Source organism: Cololabis saira, chromosome 14 (genome assembly GCF_033807715.1).
Source record: "Cololabis saira isolate AMF1-May2022 chromosome 14, fColSai1.1, whole genome shotgun sequence".
Lineage (NCBI taxonomy): Eukaryota > Metazoa > Chordata > Actinopteri > Beloniformes > Belonidae > Cololabis > Cololabis saira.
In genome coordinates, this window is record NC_084600.1 from 29,309,648 (window position 1) to 29,329,381 (window position 19,734).

General features: G+C 43.9%; 1 protein-coding gene across 2 annotated transcripts in view; it reads right to left on the minus strand.

Annotated features, from left to right (window-relative positions):
- Nucleotides 1-441: 441 nt before the first annotated feature.
- The window catches only part of tecta (tectorin alpha), a 49,703-nt gene continuing 30,410 nt past the window's right edge, over nt 442-19,734 (minus strand). For both annotated transcript variants that reach the window (XM_061740343.1, XM_061740342.1), the window contains 14 exons: nt 16,112-16,743; nt 14,884-15,541; nt 11,230-11,429; nt 10,632-11,012; nt 7,764-8,050; nt 6,884-7,164; nt 6,125-6,235; nt 5,783-5,985; nt 4,646-4,809; nt 3,381-3,629; nt 3,099-3,261; nt 2,916-3,000; nt 2,432-2,551; nt 442-580 (listed from right to left, as the gene is read on the minus strand). In XM_061740343.1, coding sequence (XP_061596327.1) covers nt 477-580; nt 2,432-2,551; nt 2,916-3,000; nt 3,099-3,261; nt 3,381-3,629; nt 4,646-4,809; nt 5,783-5,985; nt 6,125-6,235; nt 6,884-7,164; nt 7,764-8,050; nt 10,632-11,012; nt 11,230-11,429; nt 14,884-15,541; nt 16,112-16,743 — 3,638 coding nt within the window. In that variant the 3' untranslated portion in view covers nt 442-476. The remainder of the gene's footprint in view (nt 581-2,431; nt 2,552-2,915; nt 3,001-3,098; nt 3,262-3,380; nt 3,630-4,645; nt 4,810-5,782; nt 5,986-6,124; nt 6,236-6,883; nt 7,165-7,763; nt 8,051-10,631; nt 11,013-11,229; nt 11,430-14,883; nt 15,542-16,111; nt 16,744-19,734) is intronic.

Here is a 19,734-nt window from a genome sequence, read left to right on the forward strand (position 1 = left end):
AAAATTTCACGTAATATGTGAAAAAAGCTTAGGTAAAAGTTTGCATCTTTGGCGCCAAATGGCAGCACATGCTTTTTCTACCAACAAAAAAAGAAAGAAAAGAAAGAAGAAAAGAAAAACCACTAGAACTGTTTTTGGGAAGAAATTATATTATAACATTAAAAAAATTGCACACATAGAGACTTTAAGTGAATAATATACAATGAGGTGACCTTATAAATGCACGGAGGAAGTGGAGCTGAAACACATCGCTGTTTGCTACAAAGAGGTGATAAATGTCTGTTCAGAGAGCTAACTTAACTTTCCTCTCAGCTGTTTCGATCTTTAACTGCGGTGATAAATTATTTGATGTACATGGCATTCGAGTTTCTGTCTGGAACGCAGCTGCTCTACTGGCTAATCAACGTCGATGCTTCGTGCATCTTCAAGTCTTCTGAGCGCCTCGTATTCGCTGCCTTCCTTCAGCTCGCAGGGTGTTAGGAGAGAAGAGGAGTGTGAAGAACGGCCTGGAGTGCAGAGATCACGGCGCTGACGCTCAGCAGAAGAATTGCAGGTGTGACGGTACCGCTCGAGCTCGCAGCTGCAAACAGAAATAATATATATGGTTAAATAAAGATTCAACATTATTATAACTCTTGTTTCGGAGTCTGTTAATCTTTCTTTTTAATACCGGATTATGATGTTGATTATAATGGACCTGCAGTGGTGCAGAGTCTCTACCCATCTGTGGTATATCTCCCCAGACTCTCCGTCTACCAGTCAATCTACATCCCAATTTTCACCGAGATGAGTTTCCTGCATAGGGTGTCTGGACCCTCCCTCACAGGTGGGGGGACGGGCTCTGCCGTTCAGGAGGGACTCCGGGTCCTGCTCCTGCGCATCAAGTGGAGCCAGTTGAGGTGGTTCAGGCGTCTGGTTTCGACACCTCCCTGGGATGGCGTTCCAGCCAGAGGACCCGGGGCAGACATGTCTCACCTGGCCTGGAAACGCCTCCGTGACCCCGCTGAAGGGCTGGAGGAGGAGGCTGAGCAGAAGGAGGTCTGGACCCGTTTCCTCGGGCTGTTCCCGCCACATAAGTGCGGTGTTGGATGAGACAATTACCATCCTGACATGGAGCGATTCTCTGCTTTCACGGAAGAGGAGTCAAAGACGCTACACTGACATTTGAGAAAGCGCCTGCACATCTTTCTATGATTTTGAAAATTGGGAGCAAATTGATGGACAGATGAAGTGTGAGAGATGATACCTGAAATAACCACCTGCAGTTTTGTCCTGCGTGTTTTCTGTTAACGTCTCAGCTGCAGGTCAGTAGTCGGTGAATTTAAACCAAGAACAAGAAAACGTGTTGTTTGTGGTTCTGCGGATGTTGCGGAACATCAGATCAGCTGAGCGTTTTTTTGTTTCAGGTTTTCAGTAACAGGAGAAACCTGTGGTGTCGCTTGTCATTTACTGCGTCTCGTAAAGCAGTTGAAAGAACATTAAAAAGATGATTCACTTCATGTCAGCTGTGACATCTAAAAGGTTTCCACAACCTCCAGGACCAAAGACCAAAGAAAACTGTTTCCATGGTAACCGTGACTTTTTAAAATCTGCTTGGCAGATGTGAACTTTCTCAGTGATACACTGACTGATTCAGTAATGTGGTAAAGAAGGAAGTAAAGAGGGAAGTAAAGAGGAAGTAAAGAGGGAAGTAAAGAGGGGAGTGAAGAAGGAAGTAAACGGGAAATGAAGAAGGAAGTAAAGAGGGAAGTAAAGACGGAAGTAAAGGAAGAAGTAAATAGGAAGTAAAGAAGTAAGTAAAGAGGGAAGTAAAAAAGGAAGTGAAGAGGAAGTAAAGAAGAAGTAAAGAATGAAGTAAAGAAGAAGTAAAGGAGGGAAAGAGGAAGTAAAGAAGAAGTAAAGAATGAAGTAAAGAAGGAGGTAAAGTGGAAGTAAAGAAGGCAGTAAGGAAGGAAGTAACGAGGAAGTAAAGAAGAAAGTAAAGAGGAAGCAAAGAAGTAAGTAAAGAGGGGAGTGAAGAAGGAAGTAAATGGGAAATAAAGAAGGACGTAAAGAAGGAAGTAAAGGAAGAAGTAAATAGGAAGTAAAGAAGTAAGTAAAGAGGGAAGTAAAAAAGGAAGTGAAGAGGAAGTAAAGAAGAAGTAAAGAATGAAGTAAAGAAGAAGTAAAGAAGGAGGTAAAGAGGAAGTAAAGAAGAAGTAAAGAATGAAGTAAAGAAGGAGGTAAAGTGGAAGTAAAGAAGGCAGTAAGGAAGGAAGTAACGAGGAAGTAAAGAAGAAAGTAAAGAGGAAGCAAAGAAGGAAGTAAAGAAAGAAGTAAGGAAGAACAAAAACACTTTTCTGTTGGTGTGCTTGTTTGTTTGTGCGTGTTGTGTTTTTTTGCGTGTGTGTGTGTGTGTTTGTATTTTTGCGTGTGTGTGCGTGTGTCTCACTCCGGCAGCTTTTCCCATCTCGCTGCAGCGTTCCAGTCACACAGCTGCACATGGGCCCAGTACCCTTACTGGTGCAGATCTGCTCACAGCCTCCGTTGTCTCCCTCACACCAGTCGGACTCTGAAGAGACGAGAACGTCTTTATGGGATTTATTGGGAACCAGGAACAACAACAAACAGAGAAAGGTCAAGAACCAACTTTACTTTTTTAGTATGAATCCAACAGCCACGGTTTAACTCGTGACTGTGGAAGTCTTTGTTGGGTTTTGGCTTTAGTTTACTAAATCTCTTATTTCAGGACGATAAAGTTAGAAGCGGTCCCTCCTTTTGCGTCTATTGCCAGTGTTTTGTGCAAAATCTCTGGGATCTAAAACACTCAAAACTGCTGTGATTCCCATTGTTTTGATTCCTAACGTAGATTTATATTCCCTAACATCTTATAACAGGCCTTTATGGAGCTAAAAGTTGCTTTAAGCTCCACCCACCTCTTCTTCTTATGGGTCCCACACTCAGGATGTGCTCCTTGGGGTCGCCGCCCTCCGAGTACATCCTCCTCTTGTGTGGACAGTTCTGGTGGACGGCACACACGCGTCAGCGCCGTTTACCACAGACGTTTATGCCTTTTGATTCATGACTACATGATTTCTTTGGTTTACTTGGTGTCTCACCACTTTGCAGGTGTTTGTATCCGAGTCGCACAGTGAGACGTCGCAGTGCAGGTGGATCTCATCGTAATCCCCTATGAACTTGAAGACGGTGACGTGGAAGCGACAGGTGAGCGACATGCCGTTCTCCGCCATGCCGATGGTGTTGTCCTTAATGTTTGGGCATCTAGAGTTTAAACAATTACATTCAAATAAACAATGAAATGGAAAGGATGGAGGTTTAATCAATCAGGGGGTGGTTTCAAGCCCCTGATGTTGCATCTGGATTGGAAGCCCTCCACCTACCCCCTCTCTATGATGATGTAGCGGAGTCGGTCGCTGCTGTAGCGGGACGGCGTGGCCCAGCACATGTTGACTATGAGGATGAGCTGGTCTTCGTCCGCCCCCTCCACGAAGACGCCCACGTAGAGGTTGTCCCGAGTGCTGAGCACCACCTCCCCCTCCCTGTACGGGTTTCGGTAGGAGGAGTTCTTGTACAGCGCCATCTTGGTGATGAAGTTTCCCTCCTGGGTCGGCAAGGTGAGGTTAATCACGCTGGAGGATGGAGCAGGAAGGCAGACGGATTACAGTCGCGTGCAGGACACGCCCCCTCTTTTACCCCATTACTCCTTCCAAAGGATTTAAGAAGGTAACTTGTTAATCATCAGCGCATGATGACGTGATCATGAGATGTGCAGAACTCTATAAAAACACACTTTTCTGGTCAAAACATAATATCTAAAAGGAAGATATAAACCATGGTCTAAGACAGGGGTCGGGAACCCAAAATGTTGAAAGAGCCATATTGGACCAAAAACACAAAAAACAAATATGTCTGGAGCCACAAAAAATGAAAAGTCTTGTATAAGCTTTAGAATGAAGGCAAGCGGGGGATGATTTTATTTTTCATTATGCACTTTGAGAAAAAAGTTGAAATTTTGAGAAAAAAGTTGAAATTTTGAGAAAAAAGTTGAAATTTCAAGATTAATTTTGAAGTACAATCTTGAGGAAAAAAGTCAAAATTTCGTGAAAAAAGTTGAAATGTTGAGAAAAAGGTCAAAATTTCGAGAAAAAAGTCGAAAGTCGAAATGTTGAGAAAAGTCGAAATGTTGAGAAAAGTCGAAATGTTGAGAAAAGTCGAAAAGTCGAGAAAAGTCGAAATGTCGAGAAAAAAGTCGAAATGTCGAGAAAAAAGTCAAAATGTCAAGATTAAAAAGGAAAGGAAAAAGGAAGAAAAAAACAGAAAAAAAGGAAAGAAGAAAAAAAAAGAAAAAGCAAAATAAAGAAAAAAAGAGAAAAAAAGGAAAAAAAGAAGAAAAAAGAAGGAAAAAAAGAAGAAAAAAAGGAAATGGATGGTCAAACATTTTTGAAAAAGCTCCAGGGAGCCACTAGGGCGGCGCTAAAGAGCCGCATGCGGCTCTAGAGCCACGGGTTGCCGACCCCTGGTCTAAGAGAAGTAGTTCTTGCTGCACATCAGTCTTTTTTTTAAATCATAATCTTAAATTTTTGTTAGATAAATGATGCCACAGCTCTGGTATAAGTGCATTCCTCAGCTGGTTCCTGAGTCTGACCTAAGCATGGGCTTGAGGACGGTCTCCAGAGAGATCTTCAGGTCCAGTTCGTAGGCGCAGGAAAACTCCACGTTGATGGTTTTATCCCTGGTGATGACGTTGCCGGTGTTGTTCACGCTCTCTATCCAGATGGTGTTCTTATACATGATGTGTGTGCTGTTTGACTGTCAGTGAGAGAAACGTTTCATCGTCAGATCCATTTCAACGGGTTTGTAGGTACATGCAAGACATTCAGGGACATTTTGAGGAAAGAAAAATTAATTCAACCCACTTTAAAAAAAGTGTAAGTTAGAGGTTGGGTTAAGAAAAGTAAGTTAGTGGAAATCTGTTGCATGAAGGAGCGTGAAGGCTGCAGGACTGGTCTCAGAGCAGCCGGACCATGAAGTCCACTTCCGCCAAATCTGTGGATAACAGACATTTCTGTGGCCTGTTGCTTTTATTTGTGTATCTGAGAACAAAACGTTGGTGAAACGGTCAAACATGCTTTCTGTCATGGTGTTAGCTCTCTCTCTCTCTCCTCAGTCTTGGTCCAGCTCACCCTACCCTCGCAGCACGGGATGGACACGTGTCCTCTCTGCTGATCGCAGGGAAAACTTTAAAGAGAATTAGACAGCTGTGTCATTTGGACTGAACTGAATCTTGACGGATCAACAGTTGCCTAAGTTGGACTCGAGTTGGACTTGTCCGTGATAACTCGAGACTGGACTCAGACTTGAACGTTGGTGACTTAAATACAACACTGATGGATGAGTTAAATTATTTTATTTGTGGAGTCTTAAAAAAAGTAAAATTGCATCTTTCTCATCAAACTGCATTTTCTGACACCAGATGAATGTTCTTATAATGAGTTTATTAAATCCACTTTCTCTAGGAGTACCACGTCTGACCACATGGGGGCAGCATGTAGATCTACTGTTGACGATGGGACTGTCCAGGAGACGTTGTAAAACTGCTTTGCTTACCCCTTCTTGTGATTATGCTGCCCCCATGTGGTTACAAATGGTATCGATGCATAGAGTGGCTTTATGAAAAAAAATCTCCAGGGTGGTCAAAAGTTTTGCAGTACAACACTGAAGGTCAAAGACCTTGAAAAAGATGTCCCAGTGGGGACAAGTAGGGACATAAACGGGTGTGAACCTGTACGATGGAGCCGCAGTGTCCCTTTGTGTTGTTGATGTGGAAGGAGATGAAGTCCTCTCCCTCGATGCCGGCGCAACGGTTGTCGTTGATCCTGACATCTTCTCGTTCAAAACCCAGCTGGAAGAGCTTGCACTTGGAGATGGAGACCTGCATCTGGGCATGCTTGCAGTTCACCTCTGCTTGAATGATGGCGTCATCACCTGCCGGAAGCAGAAGGATATCAGCACAGAATACTTTCTTTTGTCTGCGATGGAGATCTAACAAAAAAAAAACCATACGACCAGCCAGTAAAAAGTTTAACATTTTAATTGTAAATCTCCAAAACTGCAAGTGTCTCACCTGTGGAGGTGTTGGGTAACTCGGGGCAGCCACACAGGTCACCCCCATTCTCCAGCTCACAGGTGAAGTTTGTGCAGATCTCTCCTGCACAGGGGTCAAAGATCCATTCTGCTAAAGACACGTCCACACACAATGTTAGCTGTCACATGCAGGACTTCAGGACACCTACACGGAATAATGACCGATTAAACCGTCAAGATCTCTGGTCCTGCGTTTGATCTTCCATACGACACAATCTGACCAAGAAAACACCACAAACACTTTGAAAATAAGTGACAGGATTCAAGAAGAGAGTCAGATGTGTTTCGTCATTTTAGCATTTTTCTGGTTTGGAGCTTTGGGGGTGTGTGTTAACACAACGCACAGAGGGAAAGACATAAGCAAAGGTCTTAGAGAAGGTGTTGTTGCTGCACACAGTATGTCTGTGAGGTTAAATAAAAGTCTTTCTGCGACAAACATTAAGATGGATTGTAAATGATTTAAAAGTTAAGTTTCAAATGTTGTAATGGCAAATATCTTCTATACCTGCAGTTTGTTAATGAGTTTCCCAACTAATCTTCTCCATTTTCACAAAAATCAGGGTTGAATGTGATACTAGCGTAACGGTCTATCTGAAGTAGTGCAGTAAATGTTAAAGTTTGATGATAGTCTTCCTCAGCAGGCACTGAAATCAGTCAGGACATAAACCGCACTTTTGACGTGTGGTGCCAAGTCTAATCTACGTGACTGAGAAGCACTAGTTTCTCACGGTGCTCTTACAGCAATTCTCTTGGGTGATCCACTTGGTGCTGAGGGTTCCCAAGGAGCGGCAGGCCTCGGCGTAGGCCGCCAACGAGCCGCAGACCTGGGCCTTGTGATGATTGTAGCAGCCATCCAGGTAGCAGGACTGGAAGAACGGCCGGGGATCCAGCAGGCCATGACAGGGCTGAAAGAAACCCTTCATCGCTGTCAGTTTCTGACAGGCATCTTCATCCTGGAAAGCCAGGACCGCCGTGTTGTCGCAGGATTGGGCCAATGCCACATACTGAGTCTCATCACAACTGGAAGAAAAACTTCCACATTTTATTCTCTATTTCCAAATCACCTACATGTACCAGAGTTAATCAGGGAGTTCCACAGGGCTCTTTACTGGGACCAGTTTTGTCCTCCAATGAACAAAGCATTCTTTTCTATAATTGACATCCAATTCTACTCATCTCTGAAGGCTGAGGAAAGTAAGCACTAACTAAAGCTCGTCTTGGAGACGTTAAAACCTGATTTATGCTTCTACATATCAACAATACACATAGCATATGTATGGGACCTGCGTCACCGTTGATGTTTATATTTGTCTGTTGCCGTTTGTTTCACGCTAAACTCACGCCATCAAACACTAGCTGATGGTTGGGTTCTCTTCTGTAGTGCTGTATCTTGCATATGTAACTTAGACATAACAATGGAGCAAATAAAGCACATATTATGTGAGTTGGCCAACCAGGAAATAGGAAAAAATGACCACTGAACCTTGGAGTCAACATCCACTGACCTGCAAGTTACTATTTCCAATTTTACAGCAAAAGTAAACACATTTACAGCACCACGATTAAATGTTTCACAAAAATCCACTATGCATTTCACCATGTCTTTGAGTGTCACCAACCTGTTCTGCATGCCGTTGGTCTTCCAGCTTTGTGCCAGCTCCAGGGCGCTGACGGCCGGCTTCCCCCTGGAGGTCATGTAGTCATCGCTGGGGTCCCCGTTGAAGTTGCCACAAAGGCCACAAACCTTGTTCTGCAGTCGCTGGCCCATTGTGATGCTAAGGGTGTTGAAGCGGTTGTAGCGAATCTGGATGTCCTGCGGGGTGTCGATGACTATGAAGCCTTCAGAGGTGGACAGACGTGTCATCAGCCCGGTTACAAACGGTACAGACACTGGTGTACCGTTGACCTGGAAAAATATTCAGTGCAGAGACATTAACTTTAACTAACATTTCTGCCTTTTTTTGTGGTCTTTCCAAACTGATAAATGTCACTTCACTTCAGGCTCGTTGACTAACTCTCCTTGGGCAGGGATTTGAAATAACCTTGTTATTGTCTTACTTTTATTCACCAAAAATGTCACTAAGTTGCATCACACAGTACATCAGAGGAAAGCAGACGCACATATTAAGATATTCTTTCATGGTGCTGTTGGGACTGATAAAATCTGAACCAACTCAGTGAATTACAGCCGATGTCAACAGAGTCCTTTGACCACTTCAGAGAAATGCTGTGATTAACGGCTCCCTGAAATCCAGCAGGATCAGGTCTCGCTGCGATTCAAGGCAATCAGAGAGTCATTGTCGAGCCCTGTGAGTTCACTTCAGTTGACATGATGCGGCTTAAAACTTGAACCGTACGAGTACTAATCGGCTATTAGTGGACAGGATAATTGGCAAATTGGAGAACAAGAACATTTTCCACTTTTTGTGGAGAAAGACAGAATTTGATCTGTTTTGTTTCAGTTTGGCAAAGACTTGGCGTATCCATTTCGTCGTTGCGCTCCATTGCATGTTCAAAGTCTTTCTAAATAGTTGACAAATTCAGTTTGAATGCAAAGTGTTTAGTGGTTGGTATATATATATATATATATATATATATATATATATATATATATATATATATATATATATATATATATATATATATATATATATATATAGATAGCTATACATTTTGACTGTAAAATAGGCACTGAGTCACTGACAGACACAGACAGCAACTTCTCAAAAAAATCTGATCGCGGATGGACAAAAAAAAAGTGCTGTTTTGCTAAAATATAGTTCCTTTTACATTTACATCGTTGCATGTCATTTTACATGTACATTTTACTACGAATGATAAAAGTCATAACAGGTAAATCAGAACATTCTGGAGTTATTTAGAGGCAAGGGCCAGTCAGTTGTTTCAATTCAATTCAATTCAATTCAATTTTATTTATATAGCATCTATTACAACAGAAGTTGTCTCTGGGATCTTCCCAGAGACCCAGAACATGATCCCGAGCAATTATTACATAAACAATGGCAGGTAAAAACTCCCCTCGTGGGAGAAAAACCTTAAGCCAAACAGTGGTAAGGAAAAACTCCTTGGGGGGGGGGATTCAGGCCAGGATGTCAGCAACCACACAGCAGTCTGCAGTGTTTGGCAGTCAGATCAGCCAGCATCGAGCCACGATAATTTCCTCGTCATGCTACAGAGCTTACCAAAGACCCACGATAAAAGCACAGCGGGCTTCAGGTTCTGTCATGTAGACACAAGAAAATTGGGGCGACTTTCTTAAACAGCTACTGCAATGATAAAAGCGCCCTCCAGTAGGAACCTTTTTAGTCCCTACTTAAGGATGGGAAGGCTTCCATCAGTGGGAATCAGAGGTAAAACTTAGGGGGCTGTAGAAAGTTGATCCTTTTAAGTGATGCTGTGTCTCTATAATATTGCCGATCTCAGTTGGGTCCCCTTACTGGGTAAGCTACCACTCAATACCACTCGGCTTCGGTAGTTAAGTAAAGGACAGCAAAAAAAAAAGAGACAACTGAAAGGAAAGGCATGACAAGATCAACACTGAAAGAGGTGAAACGCCTACTGCATTTCTGTTTGCTATAATTTTATACCCATCAAGCATTTTATCAGGACTGTGCCGATAATTCTTGTTGCGGGGTCTGTAACGGCCAAAATTAATGTTTTGTGTTTTGTTCGGTTGCTATGATGGCACAGGTGTTCGGATTTACCTACACCTTAGGCGATTGCTTAGGGGTGTGGTCGGACGTTATTTAACGGATGTGGGAGTGCCCAACAGGTCATGGGGGTGAGAGGTTTTTGCAGACTTTTCTGTTGACCGTCAACGCTGTTGTCTTTTTTTTTTTATCATAGTCATTTTTAACTACGTCATTCTTCACCCGTAATGGTTTATTTGGAAAATGAATACAAAAATACAAAAGCGCAAGTGGGACTCATTGTAGCTTATTGAATACGCGTCACAGTATAAAACCTACTCAACCATCAGCAAGTACAGTATGTTGTGGCATCGAAGTCGCTACAGGACCGCTCTAGGTGACAGTCAATGTCCTGTACAACTACTGGACTTCTGCAACTGGAAACCCACCTTAAAGGTTGTTTCTGCCGCCACAAAGCAACTCTACGCTATGCAAATGTACACGACTCCAGATGAAGTCTTAGTGCATGTTTTGTTGTGTTGGCGCTGGCATAACAAAATCGGAAACAAAGAAAAGCTCTCGAGGGTATGCGGTCCTCAGGGGAGCAGCCCAGAATGTCCAAGGAAAGACCCCCATGTCTTGATTCCTTGTTCTCCCTACATCGAACAGACTTGTGCATTACTGTGGATGTTTGTCTAAAGTCGTCTAATGGCTCTCTGGATATGCAAACTTCCTGTTGGTGGACCAAGTTCACGAGTCAGGAAATCACTGCCCGTGGACCTCAGACTGAGGGAAACAGAATGTTTGAGCCTTTTTTTCAACTCACAGCTCTCTTACCTTGACAGTACTGCCAGAGATGAGTATATTCTCCTCATTTATGTAGAGGTAAACATGGGAGATAGTGGTGAGGTTGGGTGTGCTCCATTTGTCAAAGTTAGCAATGAGCTGGAAGGAGAGGTCCGGCAGCTTGTGGCAGTTAGTGGATAGGACAAAGGAGCAGGATGCCGGCAGACGAAGTGACGCCCCATCGAATGTCCTGAAGACCCCGCCACCCGATGCCACGCAGTGCTGAGAGCGCCGTGCAAAGCAGCCTCGAACTCCGTTACGCAAGGTGCACTCTTCCTCTGCCTTGCAGCGCCTCGGGTCACACTGGATGAGGTTTCGCCCGATGCACTGGCAGCGTTTGGTGCAGTCACCGTTCCAAAACAGCTGTTTGGGCTGAAATAAATAAAAAAACTGCTTAAAATAACAGCGGAGATGGTTGGTTCAGTGAAGGATATGTGTCATGACCTAATGATTGGGGCAGATTTATCGTCCTAGACAAATTAGCGTGCGGTTGCGCATCTTAAATAGTGCAAGTGTGAGTGTCCTCCTTAAGTGACATCTTAAAACTAGGCTGATTTACAAACACGGGTGCTGGTTGGGTGTCACTGACCTCGTAGTACTTGCCATCAGTGTAGCAGCCACAGTTCTGAGGCAGGATGCAGCTCTTTCCGTTGAGCACGTATCCCTGGTCACACTGGCAGCCCTCCACACAGTCCTGGCTGCAGTCCCTGTGGCCGCGGGCCGGGGCGCACTGGGGCGGGCACACCGACATGCAGCTGGTGTAATGGCTGTTCGGTGGACAGCTCTGGACTGGGATCAAGCAGGTTTGGTGCACGTTAGCTCATGATTACCCTACATACACCGCACAGTTTCGGTTTGGATTCTCAGTAGTATGTGTTTAGTTAGCAGTTCAAAAGAGGGTTATTGCAGCTCTTTAGTGACTATTTCACATTCATTAACATTTATATAGTTGTTCAGCAACACATCCACCACACAGGGGGCAGAAGTGGAGTCTGAGAGCATTGATAGTTAGAGTTAAAGCAACACCATGTAACTTTCAGCTTTTGTTGAGTTTGGCGGCTCCTTTGGACAAAAGCGGTAGTGCTTTACCAGAAAGAACACTACATTTCCCATGAGCACCAGCGTGTACTGCCAGAAAGATCCTGTCCCCGTCGCGTGCATTTGTTTTGATAGTGAATGAACGGGACAGACTTTCAAAACCACTTTTCTGTTTTCAGCGGTCGTTTGCAGGATGGATAGCGAAGAGGTAATGTATCTATTTTTGGCTAAACAATATAATATGACGATGTTGAAAAGTCACCCCCGCCCCCCTGTCCTGTTTCAGCGAGATAATGTGCCCTAAAAACTCATACGCTAGTCCAACATACTGACAAAATAAAAAAATACTTTATAACCTGTGAATAACTGAATGCCCATTCCTTATATATTGCAGATCAGTCCTGCACAATTTTACAGTTCTCAGGAAAAATACTAGAAATGTTCTACACATTTTCTTTGCATTGCATTCTTTCCTCTAGTGCTGTAATTCTATTCAATTGTATTATTATTTTATAAAGCTTCCTCATTGCGAATTACACAATTTTATGATCACTATTATTATTCTATGTGTTTGCTGTTGATATTGTCAGTAATTTTAGAATGACCAAAACCACGCCAGCGAGTGAACGCCGGGCCAATGTTTATTCTTGTTACTCTCCCGCTTTCTTTTTTCGCCTCCTCCGATAAAACTTTTATTTTCTTCGTTTTTTTCGCTGCTTCGGCCATGATACCAGCTTCTGCTGAGCTCTGCGCTCCACGTCCCGCCCAGCTTTCGTCTCGACTACGAATTTGGAAGGAGGGGGAAGTGACATATGCCGTAAAGCAGTCAAAGCCGTAAAAATGTGTAGATTTTTAGTGTGGAAGGGTTCCTACCATGCTCCTCAAAGTTACATAGTGCCAGTGAAGGCGATACAGACCCCTCAGACCATGACAGAGGTGTCATTAAACCATCACAATGACTCTGGAAATATTATATTAAGGTGGAAAAGTTACATAGTGCTGCTTTAAGTATTCATTCTCCTTTAAGGTAAATAATTCCAGTTTATTCTGTTATGCACATAATTTATCCGTAATTTTTCAACCACCAAGCTGACGAGGTTTTGCTGGAACAGCAGAAGCAGCACGTGTCAGTTGTCTTTGCATCTTAGTCGTTTTCTTATTTAAAGGGGACCTATTATGAAAAACACGTTTTTTCTTGTTTTAACATATATAAAGTGGTCTCCCCTCACCCTGCCAGCACAGGGGAGACAAAATACCATGGAATTCTGCAGGGTCTGCTCCCCCCCCTGACTGAGTCTTCCAGTGTCACGTGACCTTTTTTTGAGCCATTCTGAATCTGCGCCTATGGTGACGTCCGGTTAAAGCCGCGGTGATGCGCGATGCGACCCGGAGCCATGCTGGGCGCCCGGCGTGGCTCCGGGGCAGCGTTCAGCATCCACCGGGCAGATCCGGCTGAAATAGTGCATAAATGTTATTTATATACAACTCATATTTTATTTTTTAACAATAAAGTTGCCATTTGTGAAAATTCAGTGTTGATTTATTTACAGGCTCGGGCTGCTCTGGCGGAGCGAGGTTTATTCTCCTCCCCTGCTACACGTCATTCAGGGAGCCAATCAGCACAGAGCCTCATTACCATACCCCCCCCTTCCCTTAGAATGAGGCACAGAAAAAGAGGTTAGAAGCGGTAAAACTAGTGACAGGGCCCACAGGCTGGATTTCTGATTTATGTAGAAAAAACAAGCTTTAGATTGTTTTTAAGACATTCGAGGCCTGTTTAAAATATACATTAAATGCCATAATAGGTCTCCTTTAAGTCAAAATCATTTAAATGAGCGACAGAATGAAAGTGAAAAAGTTTGTTGAGATTTTCACAAGAATTGACTGTCCTGCAAGGAGTACATTTTTATTTACTTCATCTTTTACCTGGTGGGAATGTCTGAGCTGTGGAGCAAAAACGCGTTGCAGTAAAGAGTCTAAAAATGCCAAAACACAGCCAACAGTGTGATTTTTGTCAATTTTATTTGGTAACATATCAAAATATGTACGTATGCCAGTGGCAATCTGTTATGTTTTAGTTCTGCAGCAGCAATAATGTCATAAACAAAAAAGAAAAAACTGATGGTAATAGCGTCTGAAAGGTCATTCAGATGAGGAATTTACATACAAGTCCCTGCAGAGACAGTGGACCAGTGGACCAGTGGACCAGAACGTGAATCAGGTTGGTTTCAGAGACGATGCAGGATTATAAAAGCCTGGACCAGCGGACCAGTGAGCAGTGGAACAGAACGTGACTTTATAGGATTCATTTACAAAGTAAATACTAAATGTAAGCCAGCTAACATTTCATTTACAATTGCCAGGTCCCTATCTTTTTTGCATTTTTTTCCTTCTGCAGTTTTTCTTTTATCACCGAAGAACGTAGGTTATAAACCGATGATGTATACTGACGGAGGAAAGCAAATCTCGTCGGCTTCTAACCAGCTGAAAGTGATAAATGCACATTCTCATAAACTACATAGGTTGCAGTATTTTCTAAACTTCCATGTCGATATACTCCTCATAGGCAGTTGCTGAATATTTACTTGAGAACCTTTCACTCGTTTGTGACCGTCAAGTCGGTCAAATAAAACACAAATGGCATAACTGATGAAGTCAGTCAAGTTAATTGTTGCTGCACATTTGTGGATTTTTGGCTGTTTTAAAAATATCAGATGTGCACCTTTAATGTAGGGACTTGTGACAAAAGATGGTTAAAATTGTAATTCTACAAGTAAAGCTTTCTGTTTTTTTCTGTGGTGGAGAAAACAATCAAGCAGATCTAAACAGAAACAGCCTTTCTGCTTCTATGGGGTCGAGTGTTTCCACTCCCCTCTAGGATGCTTGATAAAAAGCATTTATCTGTGTTTCATTTTAATTTAAGAAGAACCTGATTGAGTTGCAGAAGCTCCACGTGGCCCTCAGGCCATATTTTGTCCAAGTGGATAGTTTGAGGGCTGCACTTCTGAGACTTTTATTAACAGTCTGCTAATATTAACATGAACTAAATGATGATAATGTTGCTGTAAATCATCCAGAGATGTTTGCAGTAAGAGGTGGCTGTTTGAGCTTCCTCACTATGAGCACTGTAACTTAAACCCCACCGTGGAGGTTTGTGCATTGCTTTTGTAAGACCTGTGTGGGCTGTGACGTCTCAACTACTCACCACACGGGGTGTCGCTCCTCCAGCCCGTGGCAGGCACTCCTTGAGTCTGGCAGGTACTGGCGTAGATTTGCAGCCAGTTACAGATTGTGTCCTGGGCTCCCTGATCCACGCAGGTGTCCTGCAGGCAGCTCTGGTAGAAGAACGTTGGCTCCACCTTGCTGTGGCAACGTGCAAACACACCTCCTCGATCCACAATCAGCCCACACAGCCTCACCGCCTCGGGCTCCACAAACACGTAGAGTCCATCTCCTAGGTGGAAGCGGATGCCTGCAGCGACTCCGTTTGTCTCGTCATCGTCGTCTGCGTTCGTGTTGGCATCCGCCACCATCGGAGGAGAGTCGTTAAGGCTGTTCTTCTCCTCCAGGCCGCATCGCGGGCAGGAGTCTCCGCAGCCCACCTGGCAGAAGGTGTCCCTCTCGGCCCAGGCCATGCCCCAGTCGGCGGTGGTGAGGTGGGGCGGGGATGAGGGCATGCCCTGGCAGAGGCCACAGGAAGTGTTGTAAAGGTCTCTGGGTAGCGTCAGCAGGAGGAGGGTGTTCCAGTCAAAAGCCACCTTCAGACCAAAGTCCGCCTCCAGAACGAGCAGCATGCCTGAGGTGAAGATGCTGACCTTACCCGGGCCCAGTTTTAGAGGGAAGTTCAGGCGCTCCTTATTGACCTGAGTGAGGGGAGAACGTCTGCTTCTAGTTTTAACAGGTTTAAAAACACACCCAGATTAGCAATTTCAAGCAGCAGGTTTTAGTGCTTAATCCCCACTGACTTGCACTTTTTCAAAGTATGCGGGGAAACCCAGGTGATGAATGGACGCCATTGAGACCGACTAAAACGGCGTCTATGGATTCCTCTCATTATGACTGTATAAGCAGGAGAGAGTGACACGGAGAAGATGAGAGGAAAACGTGCGTTTGTGTGGGTGGGTGCAGCCGTTTCTGTGTGCAAGTGTGTGTTGTTTCTCCTCAGATCTCTGAGTCGGTTTGTGAACCTGGTCCAAGTGTCGCTCAGGGTGGGGGCTTTGTCCGAGCCAAATCCAGCCTGATAAAAGATGCCCCTTGAAATCTGATCCCCTTTAGGCCAATCAAAGAGGTATTCACCCTTCACCTGGTCATTCTATCAGCTTGATTAGAAATAACACATCCTCACAAATGCAACAACTGTGACCTTCACATGGCAATCAAAAAAATGTGTTCATCTCATTTAACATCACATCCAAACATAGACTTGTACTTACAGTGACTGTGTTTTTGTAGCTTCGAATCACTTCAATTTCATACTCGTAGACCTCGAGAACGAAGCCCCTCACCCAGATTGCTTGGCCTGTGTCTCTGTCCTCGTTGCGAGCCGCCAGCTTAAACCGAGGGAGAGCTGAGCTCACCACTGCATGCTCCCTGTTCTCACTCCCGCAGCTGGTGGTGGCCATCCTGATCGTGCAAGAGCTCTGCAGCTCAAACGGCACGCCACCAAAAGGCAGAAAATGCCCATAACCTGCGGCCACACACAGGGCTTCGGTCCGTGGCTGGCAGAAATACAAGCCGTCGTTCTCCTGGCAGTATTCGTCCGGGTGACAGGGCGCCAGCTGACAGTAGACGCTGTTGTCGGAGCCGTTGCAGTAGCAGCGCTCCTGGCACTCCCAGTCTGTCCAAAACGTCTGATTGGTGGCGAGCTGTCGCCCGTAGCTCACACAGCCGCAGTCGCTTCGCGCCACGCACAGGCCGTCCCGCAGCGCGAAGCCGTCTTGGCACCGGCAGCCCTCTTGACATGGTAGAGGACACGGCTCCTCAGGCCCTTCATCCAGGTTAGAACAGGTCAAAGGGCAGGCACTGGTGCATTCGTCGAAATGGCTGTTCTCCGGGCAGGGAAGAGCTGAGGGAAGAGAGAAATGATAAAATGAACTTGTTAACTAGGGACGCAAATTCACAATTCACATGGAGGGCTATTTGACTCTTAAAACTCTAAATACAAGCCTTAGAAAAATGACAGCCATTGTTTTACATAGTTTAATAAGTATCTTCCTCTTATCAAAGCATAAATAATCAATGAGTGTGTTTCCATTAGCGGGGATTCTGGGTAAATCCGCCAGACAAGAACCTCTAGGAGTGCCGACCTCCACCCCTCCTCAGCCCTTTCATTACACTATACAAGAACAGTTAGATGCCCCAAGTGAGGTTACCGTCAGTACCATAAAAGGAGGCAAAGAAGAAGAATATAGCTAAATATTAAAGAGAAGAAGAAACAAGTACACTTGAAAGGGTCAAGTTGTTTCTTTTTTTTCCTTTTTTTTCTGACAAACAAAGCAGTGGTAGCGATTATGACTAAAAGAACCCCCCCTCCCACTGAACCTCTTGATTGGTGTAACATGCCAACATGGCCTGATCTGTGTCATCTGTCCATCTATCATTTTTCTCTTAATCTGGTCCAAATGGTCCAAATGTTCACCTGAGAGTGCTGCATGGGATTTAGAAATGCCGACCAGCAGACGGTATTTCCTCTTGGCTGAGCTCGGTACCTCTCATCCCGTAAAGCTTCCTGAAGGCCACTTTTGCAGGGCCGCTCCTGGTAATGGAGTCGCACATCAACGATCAGGCAGAAAAAAAACTACCTGGAACCCCCGGTAATGGAGACGTAGCTGATACCGTTTGATTGCTGTTGTCTTAGTAAATACCAAGCTGGTAATAACAATCTGTTACTCTGACATCATTTAAATTACACAGATTTGTACATGACAGGGCGACATTTTGGCACATTTTATTGCTACATTCCTTCATCAGTTGATAGGACTGGACCGTTTAAGAATGAGGGCTGAACTATCACCTGCATGGTGAAACTGTTGGTGCTGCCCTTTTATTTTTTCATTTGCATGAGTTACAGTTCCTCTTAATTAGGTAGTATCATGTCTGATATTCGTCTGATGGTCTTTTTTTGTATATTGTTGGCCGTCACCCTGAGGAAGGCATATAATTGATTGACAAAAATGCATCTTTGCATAAAACCCCTAACCCATCAGTGACGAATGATGATGTAGGGCGTACCACCGCCACTGGGATCCGAGCGCCAAGGGAAGAGAAAAGGAAACAGGGCAAGTTGGCACCCCACTCAACGATTTGAGCTACCGGGAAGTTTTTAATATTTGCTCAAGCTGTCACTTTGCTGTCATTAAGCTCAAAACTTTGGGGCATCCACTTTCCAAACATATTCCATGTTTGTTTATATGATATGTAAAAACTGGGCCAGATGCTTTGTGTGGGGATGGGTACGAGACAGGCTGTCAATCGATTAAATATTTTAATCGCAATAAATTAAAAAAATTTCACAGATAACTCGTGATTAATAGCACAAATACTTTTTTTTTTAGATCTGTTATTTTTTGAAATTCCAATAAAACAGGAGCAGACAATTAGCCTTACTTCAAATGAATGGTTGTTGTATTATTATGTATTAAAATCAAATCTTTAAAAAACCTAGATGCCGAACTTTGTTCCAACAAGCAACAACTGATGATGATCCAAGTAATTCTCCAGTTAGAAGTTCTCTGTTTTTGAGCAGTTTTTACTAAACATATTTACAGTCTGATTCAAAAAACATTTAGAACTTTATAGTTTAATTTCACATCCAAGACAACACTGAGGAGGGGGGGAATTTTTTGGACCACGTCAGGTAAATTTATATAAAGAAATACATCTATTTCTAATATGAGGCGTGGCCTTTTGATTGACAGTCAGCTCAGCCAATGGCTAGCCATTTTCACTCACTGATAAGTCATTGTTATCAGCAGTTTATACTTCCCCAACATCAACGATTGTAGCTGGTTTTTTTTTGCTAACCGAGGCAAACTGTGATTGATATGCGATGGGCGTGTCTCCGTCAGCTTCCAGAGCAACATGGTGTATGAAGAACAAGTATAAATCCTTTATTTTATTTGATTTCTTTTTCATTTTCCAGTCTATGGGAAAAATAAGCTTAAAAACTGTTCATCATAAAATAAATGGCTTGGTTCATTGTATTTTACAGGCTATGACAGTGGCATTGCTTCTTGTTTCTCTAAACTAAAGGTTGGGCTGACCTTGTCATACCTTTAACTAAAGGTATGCTAAATTACTGAGGCAAGTATCACTAACCGTATCGATAAGTATTTTTAATGATAAGCAGTCCGACAAATATTCAGCTCAAAACGGAGCGCTGCACAGCGCTGCGTCGCATCGCTCGCGGGCAGTTAGGACAGTCCAATAGAAAATTAAGGCTGCAAGCAGCGATGAACGGGCCCTCGCACCCTTGTGCACGTTCAGGCGTGCTGCAGTGGAAGCGCTTGTATGACTTGCATGTTGATGTCTTCAGGCCTGGACATTTAGCGGGTGACACCACCCACGACTCTCTATATCAAACCATTCAAAAGTTATGGCAGAAAGTAGCAACTATCAGATATCGACCAATCAGATGAAAGGGCGGGGCTAATTTGCACCAATTATGTTCAAGGACTCAAAACCGAGTCCGATGACACCACTCACGAGTCTTTATGTCAAACCATTCAAAAGTTATTGCAGAAAATAGGAACTATCACATATCGACCAATCAGAAGAAGGGGGGGGCGCGCTTTTTGGCGTCTATCGTAGCCACGGTAAGGCTTTTGACTGAGAAAAGTAATGCACGTCGTCGCAGGATCAAGACGCACATTTTGATATATAACACACCTGGGTGCACGTTACGGTTCGCATTAACTGCCGAAGGAATGGGATAAATTGCGCCAAAATTAAACCATTAATTCAAAATGGCCGACTTCCTGTTCGGTTTCGGCCATGAGGCCAAGAGACTTTTCTTTAAGTTGCGACATGATGCAGGTGTGTACCGATTTTCGTGCAT